The 23,835-nt window shown below is 35.1% G+C and overlaps 1 protein-coding gene across 8 annotated transcripts in view; it reads left to right on the forward strand.

The window, feature by feature from the left end:
• Nucleotides 1-23,521, forward strand: part of FMR1 (FMRP translational regulator 1) — a 42,508-nt gene extending 18,987 nt beyond the window's left edge. The window contains exons 6-16 of one of the 8 annotated variants that reach the window (XM_045537717.1): nucleotides 2,483-2,576; nucleotides 2,663-2,779; nucleotides 4,950-5,120; nucleotides 5,215-5,293; nucleotides 8,781-8,890; nucleotides 10,473-10,607; nucleotides 13,853-13,939; nucleotides 16,453-16,648; nucleotides 18,189-18,371; nucleotides 18,830-18,912; nucleotides 21,073-23,521. In XM_045537717.1, coding sequence (XP_045393673.1) covers nucleotides 2,483-2,576; nucleotides 2,663-2,779; nucleotides 4,950-5,120; nucleotides 5,215-5,293; nucleotides 8,781-8,890; nucleotides 10,473-10,607; nucleotides 13,853-13,939; nucleotides 16,453-16,648; nucleotides 18,189-18,371; nucleotides 18,830-18,912; nucleotides 21,073-21,234 — 1,417 coding nt within the window. In that variant the 3' untranslated portion in view covers nucleotides 21,235-23,521. The remainder of the gene's footprint in view (nucleotides 1-2,482; nucleotides 2,577-2,662; nucleotides 2,780-4,949; nucleotides 5,121-5,214; nucleotides 5,294-8,780; nucleotides 8,891-10,472; nucleotides 10,608-13,852; nucleotides 13,940-16,452; nucleotides 16,649-18,188; nucleotides 18,372-18,829; nucleotides 18,913-21,072) is intronic. The other 7 variants (XM_045537725.1, XM_045537718.1, XM_045537720.1 and 4 more) reach the window with 7 other exon arrangements.
• The last annotated feature ends 314 nt before the right edge of the window (nucleotides 23,522-23,835 follow it).

The raw sequence follows: 23,835 nt of genomic DNA on the forward strand, positions 1-23,835 counted from the left end.
CCATCCTTGCATCTTTTGGATGAAGCCCACTTGATCATGGCAGATTATTTTTTTGATATACAGCTGAATTTGGTTTGCTAGGATTTAATTGAGAATTTTTCCACTATATTCACCAGAGATATTGGTCTGTAGTTTTTGTTGTTGTTGTATCCTTTCCTGGCTTTGGTATCAAGGTGATTTTGGCTTTGTATTAGAATGAGTTGGGTTGGGGAGGATTCCTTCCTTCTTTATGCTCTGAAATGATTTCTGCACTATAGCTACTAGTTCTTTGTAGGTCTGGTAAAATTCGGCTGTGAAACCATCTGGTACAGGCCTTTTGTTGTTGTTGTTGTTGGGACATTTTTTATTGCTGCTTCAGTTTTGTTAACTTGATATTGGTCTGTTCAGGAGTTATATTTCTTCCTGATTAAGCTTAGGGAGGTTGTGTGTTTCTGAGAATTTATCCATTTCCTCCACATTTTGAAGTTTATGTCCATAGGGATTTGTATAGTATTCAGAGATGGTATTTTGTATTTCCATGGTATCGGTTGCAGTATCTCCTTTTTCATTTCTGATTGAACTCATTAGGGTCCTTTCTTTTCTGTTTCTGGTTAATCTAGTGAGATGCCTGTCTATTTTGTTTATCTTTTCAAACAATGATATTGTTTCATTATTTTTGTGTATAATTCTTTTGTTACTGATTTCATTTAGTTCTGCTCTGATCTTAGTATTTCCTTCTACTGGGTTTCGGATTGTTTTGCTCTTTTCTACTTCTTTGAGACAATTAATTAGATTGTTCGTTTGTGATCTGTCTTTTGGATGTAGGCATTTATGGCTATGAATTTTACTCTTACGACTGCTTTTGCTGAATTCCACAGATTTTGATAAGTTATGTCTCCTTTGTCCTTTAGTTCTAAGACTCTTGTGATTTTCTTCTTAATTTGCTCCTTGACCCAAGAATCATTCAGCAGTAGGTTGTTTAATTTCTGTGACTTTGTGTAGATTTGAGTCGTTCTGTTGGAATTGATTTCTAATTTTATTCCACTGTCATCTGAGAAGATACATGGTATAAGTTTTATTTTTTTTAATTTGTTGAGACATGTTTTGTGGCCTAAGATATGATCAGTCTTAAAGAATGTTCCATGAGCTGATGAGAAGAATGTATATTTAGTGGTTTTGGGGTAGAATGTTCTATAAATGTGTATTAGGCTCATTTGTTATAGAGTTCCATTTAAGCCCATCGTTTCCTTAATTAGTTTCTTCTTGGAGAATTTGTCCTGTCAGTGGGGTATTGAAGTCCCCAATTATTACGATGATGTTGTTTATCATTTTGTTTACATAAAGTAGGGTTAGCTTTATGAATCTGGTCATACTTGTGTTAGGTGCATAAATATTTACTGTTGCTGATTTGAAGTCTATGTTATCTGATGAGAATGGCTACACCAGCTTTCTTTTGGTTTTCATTTGCATGGAATATAGTTTTCCATCCCTTCACCTTGAGTCTGCATGAGTCCTTGGGTTAGATGTGTTTCCTGGAGATAGAAGATACTTGGCTTGTATTTTTTTTATCCACTCAGCCAGCCTGTGTCTCTTGAGTGGGGAGTTCAAGCCATTCACATTTATTGAAAGAATTGATAAGTGGGGTGGATTTCTGTTCATCCTGTTGAGTAGAACTTTATTGCCTTTTTTTTTTTTTTTAAACACTTGAGCCATTATGGTATATGGGCTCTGAGCTTTAGCTTTTGGGTGATTTTACACTGGCGGGTATCTATTGTGCTGATCTACGTATAATGTAGTTCTAAGTATTTCCTGCAGGTCTGGTCTGGTCTTGACAAATTCCCTCAGTCTTTGCTTGTCTGAGAAAGTCTTTATTTCACCCTCATATAATAGACTTACTTTTGCGGGATACAGAATTCTAGTCTGACCATTATTCTGTTTGGGAAGACTGAGAATGGGGCCCAAGTCCCTTCCGGCTTAAAAGGTCTGTGTTGAGAAGTATGCAGTTAGTCTGATGGGTTTTTCCTTTGTAAGTTACCTGTTGCTTTTGCCTATGGCTGGTAGGAGTGCCTCTTTCGTGTTTACTTTGGCCAGTCTGATGACTGTGTGTCATGGTGATTGCCTCTTCATCATGAATCTCCCAGGGGTCCTTTGAGCTGATTGTACCTGGATATCTAGATTTCCTTCTTGCTTGACTCTAAGCCTCTCGAGGGTTGATCTTTGCTGGCACCTTGCTCTTTCTTGTTCTGCTCCTCCCTTTCTTCCCATGGAGTCTCCTGAAGATTCTGGCACCCTTTCTTCAACCCCGCATCTGATCTACATTTGTTTGGTCATTTTTTTCTCTTTCATCTGCAACTTCTTACTGAGACACTCTGGCAGGTCATGTGTCTGGTTAGCCATTTTGGAAAAAGTCCATGATTCTTATAAGTATAAATCTGTCTGCATGTATTTATGCTAATAGTTGGCAATTATTCACCTTAATGATGGATATTCTTTTTATTTCTAGGTGTGCCAAAGAATCGGCACATAAGGACTTCAAAAAGGCAGTTGGTGCCTTTTCTGTAACTTATGATCCAGAAAATTATCAGCTTGTCATTTTGGTGAGCGTTTTTGAGTTGTCTATTTTTGATTTATTTTATTTGGGGCATTTGCTTTGATGATAATGTTGTCAATTTAAATAATTTAGTCCATCAGTGAAGTCACCTCAAAGCGAGCACATATGCTGATTGACATGCACTTTCGGAGTCTGCGTACTAAATTGTCTCTGATACTGAGAAATGAAGAAGCCAGTAAACAGCTGGAGGTATGTCACTTTCCCTAGCATTGCTTGTAAGGTTGTCTAGAAATAATAAGTGTACAGTTCCAAAACTTGAATATGGGCAGCTTGTCATTTATTTACTGTTTCTTAACGATTCCTATATTCCATAGTTTGGAAAATTAAATTGTACAAAGCATAATCATACTAAGGTTTTCATGCCTGAGGTTCTAAAATTAAGCAGCAGTTTGTGTATATTAAGGGACTTCTGGTCAGTTCACTTCTATTAGAAGTTCGTCAAAGCTGCTAATAAAATGAGGCAATGCTTCTTCCATATAACATGTTATCATTAAAGTACTACAGCATATTTAAATATCTAATCATATTCCTTTCATTATGTATGTTTATCTCTGTTTACAAGGGTATAGAACTTCTTCATTCTAATTGGTTGTCACTCTTTAAAACTCCTGTCTTCAGATTCCTGCCAGAGGCTATTTCCCTAACTTACTATTTCGTCTCTTAAGGTGCATTTTATCTACTTTTATTAATCCTCCAGTAATTTCCATTACCATACATTTATTTTCATTGATAACTATCTAGTACTTCCATCCATTACCATAGAAACTCAATGGATTTTAGTGTAATGCGCCAACTGAAGTATATTACCATCAAATTCCAGAGTTCCTCATCATTATTCATTTCATTAGAGGGTAAACACTGTGGAGTTGAAATAGTAAAGAAAAAGGAGTTCCAAACAGCATTTTAAGAGACAAGGCAGCCAAGGCTATATTCTTGTAAAACCTTGCAAAATTTGCCACCTTCCAACTTGATGTGCAATTGCTGAACTCTTTTTGCTACTTTGTTTTTCTTATGGCCATGGAGGTCTGTTTAATTGTGTTTTGTTCTCATTCTTTCTTTATGTCCCTGTGTTCACAATTTTGTGGTTTCTTTAGCAATTCTCTTATAACTTTTAGGCCAGAGCAGCCTCCTTGCTTTCATTGTGAGTATTATGGAAATATACTCATATGCCTCTTAAACATCTAATTCTTCTTAAATGATCTGTTATACTTTTGGCTTACCATTTGTCAATGAATTAATTATCAGTGAAAAAGAATGAATCAGGTTAATGAACCAGGACTCAAAAAGCATGACTTCCTGAAAAGTCCTAGGAACATTTTGTGCAGTTTATTACTATAGTCTTAAAAAAAACAATGGATATTCTACTTTTAAAAATGTTTATACTAGTTAAATTCATTCATTCAAATGATCTGGTGTGTTGAATAATGAGAAATTAGTGTGCATGCACTACTAATATAAAGAGATTCACATATTCCTATAAGAAATTACCATTTTCAACATGAGCCACTAATATGTTTGGTTTTCATTAATGGCATGCTAGAACTAAACATTAAATTTTGATAATGCTATTTAAAGACAGTGATTATCCACAAGTTTGGAGTGTTGGTGTAACTTTTGGAGTCACTGAATATTTGAAAGAACTCATCATACTTGTGGATCCAGATCACAAGGTCTTACAGACTCTGATCTCATTTTAGGTTTCAGATACATATTTAAGATAAGTTTTAAATCTTTGACATTCTGTGATCATTTAGTTTTAACTACTGAACCAATGGTTTTTTTTATTCCTTTCCTTAGGTTCTGGGGAAGGAGAGTGTATTTTTAATGTCATCAATTCAGCAGATATGTTTAGACCATAGTACCTAGTGAAAAATTATAAAAATGGCACTGTTTTTAGAGGAAATATAAATACTGATAATCCTTTAATAAAAATGAAGTGAATGAAGTTTTCTGCAGAGATGGTGTTTTAAAACATTTTTACATAAATAAATAACATTGAGTCTGTCAGACCCAGTGAACTGGTTTTTACTTGGGAACATTTGATCAGCTTCTTAATTACTACATTGTTGATGTTATTTTTTAACTAAGGCAGCCTTGCATATAGGTTTTCAAAAGTTACCTTGGAAAATTGTCAACAAGCTCTTTCCTGTTAACAAAAATGTATAAAATGGCATAGACCTTCCGTAACCTAAAAAGCACTTATGCTGTGGGAGATAGTTCCTAAAATCTACTAGTTTTCAACCGAAACTAATTTATAGGCCCCCTATGTACAGGGTCAAGATAATTTACATGGCTGACCTAGATAGAGTTGTTGTAATAGTTGATAAAGTATATTCATCAGACATGCATTTCTCTTCAGAGTTCAAGGCAGCTTGCCTCGAGGTTTCATGAACAGTTTATCGTACGAGAGGATTTGATGGGTCTAGCCATTGGTACTCATGGTGCTAATATTCAGCAAGCTAGAAAAGTTCCTGGGGTCACTGCTATTGATCTAGATGAAGATACGTGCACATTTCATATTTATGGAGAGGTAAATATTTTTATTAAATAGTTTTTTTCCCCAAAAAATCAGTATTTCAGCTTGCTAATCTTTTGTCTTAAAACTTTTCCCCTTTTTAAATTAGGATCAGGATGCAGTGAAAAAGGCTAGAAGCTTTCTTGAGTTTGCTGAAGATGTCATACAAGTTCCAAGGAATTTAGTAGGTGAGTCAGAAATAAATAGTTGTTGACATACATTACAAAAACAAAATTTATGTAAACTATTTATACTGATAGAATTCCATTTTTTCTCATTGGAGGGTATCATTTAATTGAAATATAATCTTTGAAATATGGTCTGTTACTACAGCAAAGAGAAATATTTGGTGCAAGTACGATACTCAAAGATTACATTTTCTGAAGATATGCAAAGGAGATTGCTTTACTAGTTCAAACCTACTAGTGCCTGGAAGGATAAATTTTGCCCAGCCTCCTTTTCATATATTTTTTATATCTTAAAATTGAGTGTATTTTTCAAAATAATAATTTGAGAGCTTTATAATTTAGAGTAAATTGGTATTTGATCTTCCTAATGGGACTATAAAATGATAGCATTCATTTTAATTATCTCAGAGTTGAAGATCTGAACATAGGTTGCTTAAATCTAATAAGTTCTAAAGCAAGAAGAAACTCCATATGTCTCTGTGACTTTCTGCAAGGTCAATGGTAATTCTTCATTTTAAGTTGAATACTGTTGTTTCATGACCATCAACCATGATTAATATCACCAAATACCTAGGAACTCTTCACCAATACACTCAAATGCTATAGATATCTATAGTAGGACATCAAAACTAGGGGCAATTTTATCAAGAAAACTGTATATGTTTTTAATTTATAAGTAAAATTGGGAAATCCTGCCTATACATGTTATCTTTTAAACTTGAGATCATGAATATTTATAAAAAGTAATACATGTTCTTTGGAAAGTTTAAAGAAGAAAAAAAAGGACTTCTCATGCATTTTGTTTACACAGTTTCAATATTACAAGCCTGCTTTTTTGTCAGCATACAATCATAAACATCTTCCTATGTCATTAAAAAACCCTAGGAGTGATAATTTTTCTCCCAAAGATTAGCTTGAAAATAAAGTACAAATACTAGTGAAATAATGGAGAATCATTAGTTCAACTGTACACTGCAGACAACTAGAGAACATGACTGTGTAATGTTATTGGGGTAACTCAAACACCAGTAGTTTGTGCACAATGTATGCATAACACCAAATGAAGTGATCTTGGGACAATGGAGTGATGAATGATATTTATTTTCTTTATAGTTTATCAAACAATTACATACATTTTGTAGTTAATTTGTTATAAATTTAGGAATTCTTATGAGATTATAGTCAATAGTTTTTTTAATACCAAATAGAGACTTATTTGTCAGATTCATTAGTTTGTTTTGGAGATGGCAGGATGGTAGAAGAAAGTGTTTAGTCATTGGAGTTGGATCTAGCTTTCAGTCCTATTTCATTCTTTGATAGCTGTGTGACCTTGGGCAACTGATGTAGCCCCCAAGTCTTCTTTTTCTCCCCTATCAAATAAATGTATCCACCTAACAGAGTTGTTATGACAATTAAATGAGATATATATATATGTAGATAGATAGATAGATTTTTTTTTTTTTACCTAGCATAGTTCTCTTTCCTTCACTTTATTCAAAACAACTCCATTTCAGTAGATCAAAATTGTAGTAAACTGTCCCTTGGAATTTGGAAATGATGGTATAATGTAGAATTGGATTGTTTGCTGTTAAATATTAAAAGTAGATTCTACCTGTAGTCTTACCTGGGAAGAAGATCCCAGAAGTAACCAGAAAGCCTGCTGAAGTAAATTAGCCTGGTTTTTGTTTTGTTCCTAGTTAGTAAAAAGAGGCAATTCTTTTTCAGAGATGGTCTGCTGCAACACTGGGAATGTTAGGAATTTTCAGAAAGTGTTTTTGTGTAAGATTTAATGAGGCAGATCTTTAGGGAAATGTCATAATCAGTAGTGCATGAATTTTGTTTGAGTCTCCCGATAATGTTTTATGATCTCTATTTTTTTCACTCTCTTCAGTATGTACACTGACTTATCTTCCTTTTCTTAAAATTTGCTTGTTCTTCACCTACTTTGACAGTGAATTTGTTTAACTAGTCCATCAGCTGTAGTTAATACATAGTACTTAGGATAGTTAAGATATTATCTTAACAGAAACATACCAAAATCTCCTTTTTCTTTTTGCTGACTCATTTAAATCTTTTTAAAAATCTGCACTAATTCATGAAAATGTAAGTGTTTGAACAGAAACTGTGGGAAGACAACAGGTAGTTCTTTCCCTCCACCTTTTTCCTTTTCATTTGAAGAGCAGAAGAGCAGAAATAATTGACAAAAGGAATAATGGTATCAGTTCTGTTCCCTAACCACTGACCAGTCAAAAGAGGTTATGGGGTGAGTGAGTGAGCTACACACAGCGGGCCAACCAAGACTGTGCTCTGATTACAGGAGCCCCAAGACCCTGTTGTGAGGCCTTTCAGTGGGTTCTTATCTAGAATTGGCTTAAAGCAAATTTTGGCTTCCTCTTTCTCCAACTCTGCCTTAGATGAGATGATGGGGGCAAGCACACAATGGAGATGGCCAATTTGAGGGTACTTAGGTACCTTAGATGTAGTTCAGATGTAGATTTCAGAATCAGATATAGTTCACATGTAGATATCTAGAATTAATAGTTCTTAACATTTGTAATGTCTTGGTGTGATGATGACTATGATGAAAGCAGTCATTTCCTAATTATGTATGATTTTATAAAATGAGGGAAAGAATCAAGTACCTATTCACTACTGGTACTTGAAGTCTTTGGAGTTTTAATAGATGTTATTGAAGAATACTTAAACTGCTTTTAAGCTTTTTCATTGTGGTTTTGAGTTACCTTAAAGTGAGTTTTCTTAATCTTTGACTAATCACGTCACCTTTTAATGTACTGCTATGATTTGTGAGTAATGCATAGGAGTAATAGTCTCTTAATACATTGGCCTGAAGAGTTTGTATTCCTTTTACATGTATATATAAATGCTTAAGGCACTTTTAAACTTGAGTATCTTATCAATCTGCCATAAAGAATTCTAAAAATATTTACAATGGGCAAAGACACAGATTTAAATCAGGTTCAGATAAAGTCTGAAATTGTCATATACACCTATAGCCAGGACTCAAGCATTACAAAAGTGATCTATGTAAGGTAAAACATTTGTATCCCCTTCATATTTTGAAATAAAAGTTATTTAAGAAAGAAATTGTCAAATACACAGATGTATTCGCTGTTATCTATTCTTCTTTTCCTTAATTCTTTTTATCATATTTTTCAGAGTGATACATAACCACACTACCAGTAGGTTTAAATTGTAGCCTTTTACGCAAAATAAGAGGCTCTTTGAACTGCCTTAAAAATTCAAAGTTACCTAATGAGTTTGCAGCATTAATCAACTTTAGTACTTGACCAAAGGAGCTTAAGCAATGATACCCTAATTAAACAGAAAACTAGTTTAACTTCTTGAAGTGTCTCTACTTTGGTTTCAAAATCTTATAATTCAATACACATACATACATATATATACATGTGCTTACTGGTTTGAGGTATGCGTTTTTAAAACCAAACATGAATTATTCATCTCTTAGGCAAAGTAATAGGAAAAAATGGAAAACTGATTCAGGAGATTGTCGACAAGTCAGGAGTTGTAAGGGTGAGAATTGAGGCTGAAAATGAAAAAAACGTCCCACAAGAAGAGGTATGTTACAGTGCGAATGTTTTGGTTTGTATTAAAAAGTAAATTTTTTTATTGTTTTATTTGACTTGTTAATTTAGAGACCTTTATAATATGCACGTAAAGTGAATACAAATATTCTGATTAGCAAGCATACCTGATATAATTAATGTTATATTTAAAGATAATGGCCTCTAGCTGTTCTCTATTGGTATGACTTTGGATTAGTCATTTTAACCTATTTAACTCTTAGTTCCTGATCTTTAAAATGAGTAATCATAAATTTTAAAATACGAAACATACATCACTGGGCCAGGTGTTAATGATAACTTAATGAAATAATATATGTGGAAATGCTTTGTTTATAAAGCACTTTTCAAATGTTAATGTTGCTGACAAAGACAATTGAAACAGGTTTTCTGGCTTTCATCTTTTGGTTTTTTTAGTTTGGGGATTGTGTGGTTATGTGTTTATTCCATGTACCTTCAATTTTTTCATGGGCATAATATTTCTTCCCCATTGTTCTCACCTTTAAATTTTATAATTTAATTCACTTTTATCTTCATGAATATATGCTTTTGGGTAGCAGCTATTAAAGTATCTGTATGGAGTGGGGAAGTGAGGATGTGCCCTTCTGTGCAGTAGTACTCTTGTTTAATGTACTATCCCCTCAAAATGCCATAATTTTCACATTATCTAGCCTTTTTTTTTTTTTTTTTTTTTTTTTAGACAGAGTCTCACTCTGTTGATGGGGCTAGAGTGCCGTGGCATCAGCCTAGCTCACAGCAACCTCAAACTCCCAGGATCACACAGTCCTCCTTCCTCAGCCTCCCGAGTAACTGGGACTATAGGTGCACGCTACCATGCCCAGCTAATTTTTTCTATTTTTAATAGAGACGGGGTCTTGCTCTTGCTCTTGCTCAGGCTAGTCTCAAACTCCTGACCTCGAGCGATGCTCCGGCCTCAACCTCCCAGAGTACTAGGATTATAGGCGTGAGCCACCACACCCGGCCTATCTAGCCTTCTTTTACAAAAGGTTCTTTCAGCTGAAGTTAAATCCTTTGGACATTTACTGCACAATTTTTGCATTCTTTAATTTTATATGTCTAAACTGTTTGTAGGGCCGGGCACGGTGGCTCACGCCTGTAATCCTAGCACTCTGGGAGGCCGTGGCTCACGCCTGTAATCCTAGCACTCTGGGAGGCCGAGGCGGGTAGATCGCTCGAGGTGAGGAGTTCGAGACCAGCCTGAGCAAGAGCAAGACCCCCGTCTTTACTAAAAATAGAAAGAAATTATCTGGCCAACTAAAAATATATGTAGAAAAAATTAGCTGGGCGTGGTGGCACATGCCTATAGTCCCAGCTACTCGGGAGGCTGAGGCAGGAGGATCGCTTAAGCCCAGGAGTTTGAGGTTGCTGTGAGCTAGGCTGACACCAGGGCACTCACTCTAGCCCAGGCAACAGAGCGAGACTCTGTCTCAAAAAAAAAAAAAAACTGTAATAATTTACATTTGGAAAGCATGATCATTGATATAGAGCTAATAGAGCTAAATAAAGTCTTAAAAATTGGTCCTTCTTTCCCTTTGTATTTTGTGTTTTTTACCAAGGAAATTATGCCACCAAATTCCCTGCCTTCCAATAATTCAAGGGTTGGACCTAATCCCTCGGAAGAAAAAAAACATTTAGATATAAAGGAAAACAGCGCCCATTTTTCTCAACCTAACAGTACAAAAGTCCAGAGGGTAAGACTTATTTGTCACTTTGAATTACACTAAAAGTAATTTCGTTGACTCAGATGTCACAATTGGTGTTTTGAGTGTTTTCTGTTAGATTTGTAGGCTGCTCATGTTCTAGTTTTTCAAATGTGATTGCCAACTTAGGAAATATTACAAACCGAAGTGTTACAGACTTTTCAATTTATTTACAGTGACCATTCTTATGTTATAAACATAAAATAATGGGGTTGCATTTCATGGTCACATTTTTCTTTTGAGGGTTCACTTTTTTCCCATGCTTTATCACTTTAAATTGTGTAGGTGTCATGGTTCAAAATGTACTTTCTGTTAGATGCATTAGTTACTACTTAAAGCCATGTTTTAGAAACTGGATTTCACTATTGGAACTAACCTAACTATTTAGAAATGGGTTTAAAAGTCCTGCAGTGAAAGTTCTGTGTTCAGGCTTCTGTGTATTAATTGTTATAGTTAATGGCGTCACTTACATTCTTTATACTGCTTTAGCTGTTAGTGGTTTCATCAATTGTAGTAGGGGAATCCCAGAAGCTTGAGCTCAAGACTTGGCAGATAGGAAAACATTCCTCGTAAATTACATTTTCAGCTCATATTTTAATGTTTATTCTCCTTGTTAAGAAAGACTACAAATGGTCGTCAGGGTTGGGGGCTGGTGGAGGAGTGTTCATAGGTATGTGGCTCCATTGCCCTGGGAATAAATCTCAAATGCTTTCATACCACTTATATATAAGGCTTTTCCCAGTTACTTGTCTAGTGTCATCTCTCACTAGTAGTCTTCCCTTTTGCACTAAAGAAGCTTAAGCTATGCTGAAGAACTTCTAGTTCTCCAGACATTATCATACTCTCTGTTGCTTCTAGACATATGCACAGGTTTATTCTTCCTGGAGCACTCTTTCTCCTCCACTTTCCACCTCTCTTTGACCCTACTCCTTGTAAAGCTTTCCTTGTGTACTTACCACAGGTCTCCACCCTTGAATGGGTCAAGAGCCTCCCCCTTCCCTGCTCTAGTGTGCTCACCCTAGCATAGCGCTTACACATAGATGTTTACTTAATTGATCCACTCAACCGCACTCTGGTTCCTTGAGGGCAAGGAGAACCCATTAGAACTGTTTATGGAAAAGATGCTGTGACTCACAAGAGATAAAAAGAGAAGATGCCATTTTAAAAAGAGGACTGTAACTCCAAGTAGATTGGATATCCCTCTCTGCAGGGCAGCCCAGTTCTTATCCCAGGACAGGGAATCATGTTTTCCTGGTGTTCATATTGATGGCCACCATTCTACTCTCGACTTTCTTCATTTTAATTTACTATTCAGATCCACTGACAAGGTGCATAACTTAGAGTGGCCCTTGGGCATTCCAACAGTTTGGACACGTTGCAAGAGAAAAACGTTTTTGTTTTTTTTTTTTTTTGATACAGGATCTTGCTCTGTCATCTAGGATGGAGTACAGTGAGATTATAGCTCATTGCAGCCTCCAACTCTTGTACTCAAGCTATCCTCTCACCTCAGCCTCCAGAGTAGCTGAGGCTACAGGCATGCACCACCATGCCCTGCTAATATTTAACATTTTTTGTACAGCTGTGTTGCCCAGTCTGGTCTTGAACTCCTGGCCTCAAGTGATCTTCCTGCCTCAGCCTCCCAAAGTGCTGGGATTACAGGCATGAGCCACTCTGCCCAGCCTAAATATTTTTAAATGATTTGTTCCAAAGTCAATCTATTAATAACTAAATCTGTAACATAGGATTTTAAAGCTTATTTTGGTGATACTTGACCCAGAGAGAGGGGTATAGCATTCCATCATATGGTATTTTGGGAAATATTAATAATATGGTTAACAGATTTGTAAGGCATAAAGTTAATTGGGGAAAACCTCAACACCCAAAAATGTTATTTTGAGAAAAGAGATCTGATTTATCAGCTGTATCAGTAAGAGAGAAAATAAAACAAAAAAAGAAAAAAAAGAGATCTGATTTATAACCCTAATTATTTCCATAATTCATATATTATTTGATGCAAGAAAGAAATATATATGAAGCCCATGGGTTTTGAAAGGCACCTGATTTTTCAGGTGATCATTGCTACGAGAAGGTAATGCCTTGCCTGCTGGATGATCAGTCTGCAAGCAGTATTTCCTAATTATTCGGTTTTGTTCTCCATCAATAGCCACGTTCATGTGGAGGGTACAAGAAAAACCTGTCCAGCCCCCACACACCTTTAAGATGCTGTATACTGAATGCAAGCAAGCAAAAACAGCCCAGCAGTAGCCACACCTATCAAATGCATACTCTTTAGAAAAGAGTGGTACTTTGCTCAAGGGACAGCTTCTTGGCTTCTCATACCTTTTAACTTTGTATAGAAAATGAGTTATAATCCGCATCAAAGTTACTTTATGCTTTTTGTTAGTCATTTGTGAATATCAGTAAGCATGTGTATTTCTTTAATAGCAAAATGTTGAACTATTCTCAACTTTGAATGTTTGTCATAATTGCCAGCTATTAGTTTGCACAACTGTGACTAGGCTTCCCTATAACTTGTGACAAGAAATAGGTTTTTTTTTTCCTCCTAGTAAACATAGGGGAGTAAGAGGTATAAATTTTTAGTATATAGGTTTTAAAAATCTATCGTTATATTAAGTAATATCCATAGAAGATCAAACTTTGTTATTCAGCCTCTTAAACTTTTCAGACTTTATTAAAATGTATATGGGCTTATTAAATTTTATGCTCATAGATACGCCTAGATATTTTTTGTCTCACAGATTAATCAGTGCATTTTTATGCATCCTTTCTTTTTGTGTTTTGTTTATATTCTATTGACTTAGAAAAATTGATTTTTTTTTTACTCTTTTAGCCCTGGTTTCCAATTTTTAATTTTTTTTCAGAATTTGATCTAAGTAAAGCCTATAGTAAATGAAGTAGGACATTTTAAACTATTCATTTTGTTTATGCATCTCATGTTAAAGCTTGCATATAATTTGTGATTTTGGCAACACTTAATAGTTGTCTTTATAATAATCTGATGCATTTAAGGGGTTGTGCTATTGATCTGTTCTTATCTACTGTAGATGCGTAAAGTATATCAACTACTTTTGTCTTGATAAAATATAGATTTATATTTTCAACAGACATTTGTGTGCCTGCTGTTCTCCAGATCTTGTGCTAGAGATCTAGTCTTTTGCATTTTTCAGATTAATCCGTCATTAATTTTATGGGATCATTGTTGCAATTTTTTTCAGGGTATGGTACCATTTGTTTTTGTGGGAACAAAGGACAGCATCGCCAACGCCACTGTTCTTTTGGATTATCACCTGAACTATTTAAAGGTGAGAACAGAAAGAACTTTAAATTCTAATCCTTTTGCACTAAAATATAAAAACTTTACAGTAAATTTTTTCAGTAGTTAAGATTCATTCTAGCCTGTGAATAATAATGTATGACCTATAAAAGATAATAGAGAAAATACTGATACTGTGTAGCTTATATTCCTTCTAAAAACACACATCATTTTTTCATTATAAATTTAAGGAACAATGTACTAGTTCTCAACAAATTCCATATTTCCCCTTATTCTTCTGTTAAACCCTTATACTCAATTTCGGTAATTCTATACATAGCCTTTTAATCCAGTTGATCCTCTCTAGCTTTTGTGGGTTTTTTTCCAGGCCAAAATTTATGTCTATAGCACTTGCCTTTGTTGTCCCTTTTATGTCATTTATGAAGGAAATCTCAGTATTTCACGAAGTCCTCTGTTTAAATGTTTGCCCTTTGTATTTTTCTCTATACTGTTATTCAAAATATAAACTATTTGTGTCTTCTTGTAAATGCCCATTTTAGTTAGCGTTTGTACAGTTATGCCTCCTCTAGATTGCAAACTGTACAGTAGGAACCAGGAGGGTTACAGAATGTAGTGGAAAGAGCACTGGATTGGCAATCCAGTGATTTTCTTTTATAGTATCTCTTCAAGACAAGCTAGCTATGTGAATTGAGGCAAGTCACTTTCCTAAACTAAATGCTTTTTGAAATTTCTAGCCAAAATGTTCTGTGATTTAGTCAAATGGAATCTTATCCTCTTAGGTTTTATGATTTCTTCTTTGTATCTATGCATACCAAAACTATAACATAGCTGGTATTAAATAGTCTTGAAAAATTAATTCAACTCTATTTATGGTGCTATTTTAGGAATTGTTTCCTAATTTCTTGACAGAAATAAAAATTAAATGATTTCTCTTTATGTGTAAATAAAAGTGAAAGGGAGAAACAGTGCAATAGCTGGGCATATCATTCATTCTTACGGTTGTCAGTTAATAATTAAAAGTGGGAAGGTTTCATCCAGCAAGGTTTGCATGGGTAGGATACCTCTTTGATTTGCTTATTTGTTTTTGTTTTTACAGTGTGTTTTATGTGTTATCTGTTGTATGTGTTTTTCTTCATATTCTTAGCTTAAATAATTACGAAGACCTGGAGAGTTAGGATTGCATTGTATCCAATCCCTTGTTCTTTTGACGAATGTTCTTTCTTAGATCTTTTGATGTATTCTTCACAATTGAATATCTTTTTTGGTTATCAGCAGCTATCCTGTTGCCATTCTTTCCATCACCACTTCCCTTGTTTGGGCCTGGCATCTCTCACCGAAAGGTGACTGCTTTGCCCCAGTGTGATAACCTGGACTACCATTCTGTTTTGCAAAATACACCCATTCCACGAGCTATTACTATACCTGTGGAGGTAGCCACTCACTCAGCCGCAGTCTCTGCTTTGCTCAAGTCCTGTGTAAAACAGATTCTGGTTCAGAGCACAGATAAAACTCACCGAGATCCTTACCTGACCTTTCTTTTTCAGAAGCTGCCACAATCAAATTTTAGAAATTTAGCTTTACAGGGGTTTCTCCAATGAATGACTATTCACATAGACAGTCTCTGCGAAGATCTCTACTTGACACCTAGTACTATTATAGTTATGGATCTGATTCCTTGTAGTCAGGAAATGAGATGTTTACGGGTAGATTGGAAGGAGAAGGGTTAGAAATGAGGTTTTATCTGGATTTAACAGGACCCAACATATTGGAAGCACTGTGTGTAAGGGTAAGGGTAAGGGTCTGTCAGTGGACCCCAGGTGTTTATTTTGATCAACTGAATGTATATTGTTTGTCATACTTGTTCTAGCAGAGTTGTAGTCCTTAAGTGGTTTTCAAGGCATGATGTAAGACCTAGCTGTTATGGTCAGCTACTAAATAGGTTCTTTTTTTCTTCGTGTAAGGAATATCAGCATTTTTAGTTCATGAAAAATAATTGTTCCTTATCATACTCAGATACCTACCATAGTGTATGTTCTTTTAAAACAAAACGTGGCCCAAATTCAGTGCTTTGTAAATTAAGATATTAACTGGCAAATCAATTTTAATTAAGATTATTTACTATGTGTCATTTTTAAGGTTAGCTGGTTAAACCTTAAATGTCATTTGTCTTCATGCATTTTAGCATTGTTTTATTCAATATCCTATCATCAAGAAGTCCCTAAACTAGCATATCTGTGCCTTAGTAGTAGTATAATAGTGCCAAATCAAACAACCTTAAATTTTATTCAGTATAATCTTTAATAAGCTGAGTATTTTGGTTTTATCTCTAATTCTGAAAATCTATAATCTGTTATCTGTAGTAATTTTCTTTTTAAGGAGATGATTCAATTTCCTGATAATTCTGTGTAACAGTGTTTAACTGTAAATTTAGAACTGAAATTGAAGTATTTCCAGTATACTTTTTATCTGATGAAAAGGAGAAAGGTTTTATTAAGTAAAATGTCAAATTATTTTTACTGTTATCTTGTATATTTTAAATAGGAAGTAGACCAGTTGCGTTTGGAGAGATTACAAATTGATGAGCAGTTGCGACAGATTGGAGCTAGTTCTAGACCACCACCAAATCGTACAGATAAGGAAAAAGGCTATGTGACTGATGATGGTCAAGGAATGGGTCGAGGTAGTAGACCTTACAGAAATAGGGGGCACGGCAGACGCGGTCCTGGATATACTTCAGGTACAAACTAAGCATTTTACTCAGTAACTTTATCTGTTCCTAGACTTAATAGCTGCTAATCTCTAATATTCATTAGAACCCCATTATAACAATTTCTCACTACATGGTTTCCGATTCACAGTGGGTCAAATTGTGTTGCAAGAGACACATAGAGTAAAAACCTGATAATAACACATAGAGTTCACAGGGCAGGTGTGAGTTCTGTCCATGTTCTGATTGGGGATAAATCTGCTTAAGCCCTTGTGTGTTGATTACTTTCTTAAGGCCTCTCCTGATTTTATTACTGTATAGCCAAAACTTTTTTCATTTGTGTACTGTGGCTCATTTTTTGTCAGGCATGTGCTGGTCATACTTGCTGGATGGACTGTGTAAATCAGGGGTCTGCATCCTATGGCTCATGAGGTGATTTTGAGTGGCATGGCCAAAGTCAGCCCTAGGCACAGTCAAGAAGTAGGCGAAGTTTCTCTTTGCCGTTCCAGCTCTTCTGTCGGTGCTTCTTTCTTCTCTCCCAATACCTTTCAGTGAACCCGGTCCCCACCTGCCAGTGCCTACTGTCTTTCTTGCTCAACGGTGTCTCTGCTATGTAACTTGCTAATGATGGTATAAGGTATAATCCATCTCACAAATATTTGCATTTCAAAAAGGAACTCTTTAAGATGGAAAAGCCTTCAAGATCCACAGGAATGAAGCTATAATGGTGAAGCTATAATTGGTCATTAGCTCCAACAGAGGAAGAGAGAGAGGTAGTAGAGTTCAATACACTGGAGACGGGGAGAAACACCTACTCCAGGCCAACCTTGAACCTAACCCCTAACCCCTCTCCCAACAGTCAGTTCTTTTACCAATGGATTTCCACCTCACTGTGGAGCTGTTTCCCCCCACACCAGTCGTCTAAGAGTCCTTAACCCCCTTAGGCATAAAGAGTTTATTATTGTAATGCTTTATTAATGATCAATTACCCAGTGGGAGTGGGGGGAAGGTTGTAGACCAAGCATCAGGCAAGCATTCTCCCTTCAGCTAGATCCAATCCCTGACCCCACAAGAGACCCTTTACTGAGACAGTTGCCATGGTGGCCTTCTTTGCTACCCTTTCAAAAATTATCAAAATGTGTGCATTCCCCTCTGTTCCTGGGCCAAATCTTGTTAAAAAGCTCTCTTTATAGAGGTTTATTTATCAAGGCATTACGTTTAACTGTTTTAGACAACTTTTCCTCCAGAGAGCACAGATGTTTAAAGGAGCACAGATGTTTAATAATGTGCCACACTCAGGTTTGAACTTAGGTGGCTAATAAAATACCTTTCTTTTTTTTAAATGAGAACCAAAAATTTTTATAAGCAAAATTACCTCAAATATTGAAAAGCCCTTCATTTTCAATTTAAAATCATTTGTTTTACAAATTGGAAGGTGATAATACTCTTTGGTGGGCTTATAAATTGGGAAGAGTATTGGATTATCCCTGAAACGTCTCTGGAAGCTTCTGTTAACCTCTTTTTTTTTTTTTAAGTTGGACAATGGTATATAACTTTTAACTCTCGATAGGAACTAATTCTGAAGCATCAAATGCTTCTGAAACAGAATCTGACCACAGAGACGAACTCAGTGATTGGTCATTAGCTCCAACAGAGGAAGAGAGGGAGAGCTTCCTGCGCAGAGGAGACGGACGACGACGTGGAGCAGGAGGAAGAGGACAGGGAGGAAGAGGACGTGGAGGAGGCTTCAAAGGTACAAAAGTCTTCATTGTTAAGAAATCAAGGTGAATTGTAACAGCTGTCTGAAGTTCCAAGAAAAATCCTAGTGATGCAGTGAAGTATTACCAAGATCCCATCTCTCCTGTTTTGGGCTGATCATCATAGGAAAGGATCAACCTTTCATTTGTGTAGTAAGTAACAGAGTATTAGGCAGCCTTCCTTATGGTTCATGTAGAATATATGAATAAACATTGATAACTAGTTCAGCTTTGAGGATTCTAAACAGGACCCGATTAACTCAGATTTACCTATAATGCAATCTGTTGCTTGGTAGTAGGGTAGATTATTAGCCATTATGTAACTGGAATCACTAGATTATTGATTACATTTCAGATTCTGTGGTTGGTCTGAATAGACGATGTGGGAATAAAGAACTTCCAATAAGCATTTCAGAATCAGTAACTGTTGAACCTTTTAAAAATATACCTGTAGGAAACGACGATCACTCCCGAACAGATAATCGTCCGCGTAATCCAAGAGAGGCTAAAGGAAGAACAGCTGATGGATCCCTTCAGGTAAAACCTGTGTGCCTCTTTTCATCTAAATTGTTTGAATGTGGTAGTTTGAGATTTATAACTTTATTTTACTTTATTTTTAAACATGTTCAACGACCACAAATTTGGTGTATGTGAAATATTTTCCCTTCACCATTACAATTGTAGGCAATCTTAGTCCTTCGTAACAAGTATACAAATAAAAGGATTTTTGTAGAGAATATGCAGGTCTAAGTAAGTATTTGTGAAGACCTTCACAGCCACATTATGATTTTAATATCACATTGGTGGACCCCCCCTTCCAATTCTCCAAGAAAAGGGACATCCTGGAGTCTACTAAGAGACCTGAGCAAGTCTGATGAGTCCTTTCTCCCCTAAGTTGCAGGGATAGGGTGTTCTCTTTGAGTAGAAAGTAAGGAAGGTGTCTCTCTCACCTTCTTGATTAGTTAATAATCACGATAGAGGTGATGATATTCAGCCAGTATCCATGCTAAATCAGCCAGCTGCTTATTTACAGCCAGAGGTCTATTCTGAGGGTCCCTTCTCAGTCAATCATCACTAGTGCTAAAACCCATTCTTAAATAATTTTAAAATTATCCCTGAGCACATCCAGGCACCTTTGCTAAGTGCTTTGTGTATATTTTATCTCATTTAATCTTACAGCATCCCGTTGAGGTAAGTAGTTTTATTATTCCATTTCATGGATGAGTAAAGTGAAGGTTCAGTCCTTTGCCCACATAGCTAGCATATGGCTGAGTGATATTCAGACCCTGGTGTCTGGTTTCTCAGGATCCATGTTGTCATCTTCTGTAACTTTAAATTCTTAAGCCAAGTAGTTAAGGTTCCTTCCTGAATATGGATTGGTTTAGGACCAATGCCCAAGATTAGTGAGAAATAACTTTAAGAACAAAAACTTTATGATGGCATATTCTTTAGAATTCATAGCAGCTCTAAGTAGGTATTAACTATTGGTGGGTTCTTAAAGACCAGCATAGAAAGGCCCTTGGAACTTGATAAAAAGATTAGCAAATTAATGTACATACATCTCTTTTACAAAGAAAGATAGAAGGTATTTATGTACCAGTTTTGTAATTCTCCACTTAAACTGACATGCTTAATGATCTTGGCAGCCAAGTCTGACCATATTGGTTAAAAGGATGAATATTTATAATTAAAATGGGACACTCAACAAAAAGGTGATGTTGTCTGTAGTAAGTGTGAAAGTAGATACAAATCAAAGTACTGAATCCTTGGCAACCAAACATTTAAAACACTACCTGTGCCCAACACTTAAACATACTTTGAAATTACACCCATTTTGGGATATTTTTAGCATGTGTACTTGGACCTGATCAATATTTATAGTTGTTTTATGCCCATTGGTCACTATTATCTTACTTTTGTACAGCATCTGGAATTACCTTAACAGTGTTCAGCATTGGCACTTAAAATATTTTGTGACTTTTAGAAATTATTTTAAATTTGCATTAATCTCTATATTCTCCTAGGATTCCAGTCCTTCCACAAATTATCTTTAGATTTCTTTATACTATTATATTCTTCAGACTAAGTTGTAGGATCATCTGAATTGTCTTAATGAGATACAAGCTATTAGAAACCAATGCTCATATTCTACTCTTAAGATGATGAGAGCTCTCAGTATAGAGAAACTTGATCATGCCTGTGGTAGATACAAAGGAGTAAACTAAAGCCTAGATAATAGGTGAGTTAGTTGAGTTCTTATCCTGGTGAAGTCAGAATAGGAAGACATTATTTTGTGTCTTTCCTGGGTTTCATAATCTCTGGAGAATAACTTGTTCCTTCTGAACTCTAGTGTTAGAGTCATGTATATCTTTTGGTAATCAGTAATAGTAATTCATTTTAACTGTTTGTTTCTTACTGTTTTATTCTGCTTAGAAGAAGACACAGTAGGGCGATGGGTTTTTCTCTAACTTTGGACACAGTAAGATGACCAGTGTGTTCCAGTTAAAGAAGAGTGTTTTAAAAATCCCAAACCAGATAAAGATACTACCTTACATTAATTTCTCACACTTCTATTCTCATCTCCATTTCCCTTTTTAACATGTGTAATTTACACTTCAGGTTTAAATTTCTTGTCAGGCCAATTACAGATTTCAATAGGATATGGTCTATATATATAACAACTATGACTTGTTTTAGATCAGAGTTGACTGCAATAATGAAAGGAGTGTCCACACTAAAACATTACAGAATACCTCCAGTGAAGGTAATCGGCTGCGCACGGGTAAAGATCGTAACCAGAAGAAGGAAAAGCCAGACAGCGTGGATGGTCAACAACCACTCGTGAATGGAGTACCCTAAACTGCATAATTCTGAAGTTATATTTCTTATACCATTTCCATAATTCTTATTCCATATTAGAAAACTTTGTTAGGCCAAAGACAAATAGTAGGCAAGATGGCACAGGGCATGAAATGAACACAAATTCTGCTAAGAATTTTATTTTATTATTATTATTATTATTTTTGGTATTGGCCATATGCAACAACTTTCAAATTTGCACAAAAAGATATCTTGAAATTTGAAACGTTGCTTTTAAGTATACTTAGCACTTCAGGGCAGGATTTCAGTTTTATTTTTTAAAGTACTGAGCAGTGATTTTCTTTGTTAATTTGGACCATTTTCCTGCATTGGGTTATAACTCACCCGTATATTTTCAGTTTTTCTCAATAAATAGCACTTATGGTAATCATATTTGACTTCTGTTTTCAATCTAATATAGAGGTCTCTATGAAATGCTATGTCATTTCATGTCCTGTGTCAGTTTATGTTTTGGTCCACTTTTCCAGTATTTTAGTGGACCCTGAAATGTGTGTGATGTGACATTTGTCATTTTCATTAGCAAAAAAAAGTTGTATGATCTGTGCCTTTTTTATATCTTGGCAGGTAGGAATATTATATTTGGATGCAGAGTTCAGGGAAGATAAGTCGGAAACACTAAATGTTAAAGATGTAGCAAACCCTGTCAAACATTAGTACTTTATAGAAGAATGCATGCTTTCCATATTTTTTTCCTTACATAAACATCAGGTTAGGCAGTATAAAGAATAGCACTTGTTTTTGTTTTTCTTTCGTTGCACTGAAGTTTGACCAATAGTGTTATTGAGAGGGATGTGTAATTTTTCTATATAGACAGGAGAAGAAATAACTATCTTTTCATTTGAGAGAGGCTAAACTGTTTTCAGCTAGGAAATCTTCCTGGTCGAAAGTTAGTAGGATATGCCTGCTCTTTGGCCTGATGACCAATTTTAACTTAGACCCTTTTTTATTTTGTCCTCCCCAAGTTTTGTGAAGTTTTCCATATTTTAATTTCAAACTTATTTTGGTGAGATAGGAAGGTCATTTCCATGTATGCATAATAATCCTATGAAGTACAGGTACTTTGTCTAAGAAATGTTGGAAACAGGTTAAGCGTTTTTGTAAACTTTAAAATATAAGGTTTAATGTATAAGCAGAATTGGAAAACAGACTAGGATTGGTTAACATTTTTTTATTATTTTCCTTTTATTTTTTGATGTGTTGGGTTTTGTTTTTGTTTTTGAGTCTTTTTTTTAGATGAATGAAATTTACTGAGGAAAAATATGTGAAGGACCTTCACTCTAAGATGTTATATTTTTCTTATAAAGTAACTCCAATAGGGGTACCACTGAATCTGTACAGAGCCGTACAAACCGAAGTTCTGCCTCTGATGTATTTTGTGAGTTTGTTTCTTTGAATTTTCATTTTATAGTTACTTTTCCTTGCATACAAATAAGCATATAAAATGGCAACAAACTGCACATGATTTCACGAATATTAAAAAGTCTTTTAAAAAGTATTGCCAAACATTAATGTTGATTTCTAGTTATTTATTCTGGGAATGTATAGTATTTGAAAACAGAAATTGGTACCTTGCACACATCATCTGTAAGTTGTTTGGTTTAAAATACTGTAGATAATTAACCAAGGTAGAATGACCTTGTAATGTAACTGCTCCTGGGCAATATTCTCTGTACATATTAGCGACAACAGATTGGATTTTATGTTGACATTTGTTTGGTTATAGTGCAATATATTTTGTATGCAAGCAGTTTCAATAAAGTTTGATCTTCCTCTGATAAATTGATGTTGATGCAATCCTTACAAATGATTGCTTTTAAAATTTTAAGATAAGAAAAGAAATCTGTAGGAAGTGTTCTGTTACAAAATGTAACTGTTACCATTGGAAATTTCATGTCATAGGAAGTTAGCCGTTATCTACCAACTTTCAAGAACTTAATCTTTAATAAAGTTAAAAAATCAACAAAATGGTACAAAAACACAATGTACCATTACAATATGCACTAAGTCTATTTTTTACAAAGGCTGAAGTCAGCAAGGCGCTAACTTGCTTAAATGTGAATTACTAACTTCTAAAACTGTAATTTGATTCACATGTTTTCAAATGGAGTTGGAGTTGATTCATATTACAATATTTGTGTGCTAAATGTGTATGTTTTTCAGTTCAAAGTCATGTTTTTAAAATCTTATTAAAGTTTCAAAAATCTGAAGATTGTTTATCTAGATGTAAATTTTTATTAAAAAGTTGCACTTATGAAAAAGCAAAAAATTAGTCTGACAGATGTTTGCTCCTGGTTTTAAATTTCTGAATATGACAAAAATTAATGATATGTGGGGGGGGAGTTATCACGCAAAGCAAATGTGCGTTGCTAATAATTTTTACATGCCCTTAAAAGGGAAAAATGAAAATATTTGAAAAGAATTCTTCATATTCCCAGATAAGATTTCAAACATTAATTACATAGGCTGCTGCTAAATCATATTAAACACATACTCCTGTTTGTAAACACATAAATATACCCTGCCTTTTGGAAAATACTAAGTGTCTTATGTAGTGCAAAAATAACTTGATGTCAACATCTC

This window comes from Lemur catta, chromosome X (genome assembly GCF_020740605.2).
Source record: "Lemur catta isolate mLemCat1 chromosome X, mLemCat1.pri, whole genome shotgun sequence".
NCBI classification, from domain to species: Eukaryota; Metazoa; Chordata; class Mammalia; order Primates; family Lemuridae; genus Lemur; species Lemur catta.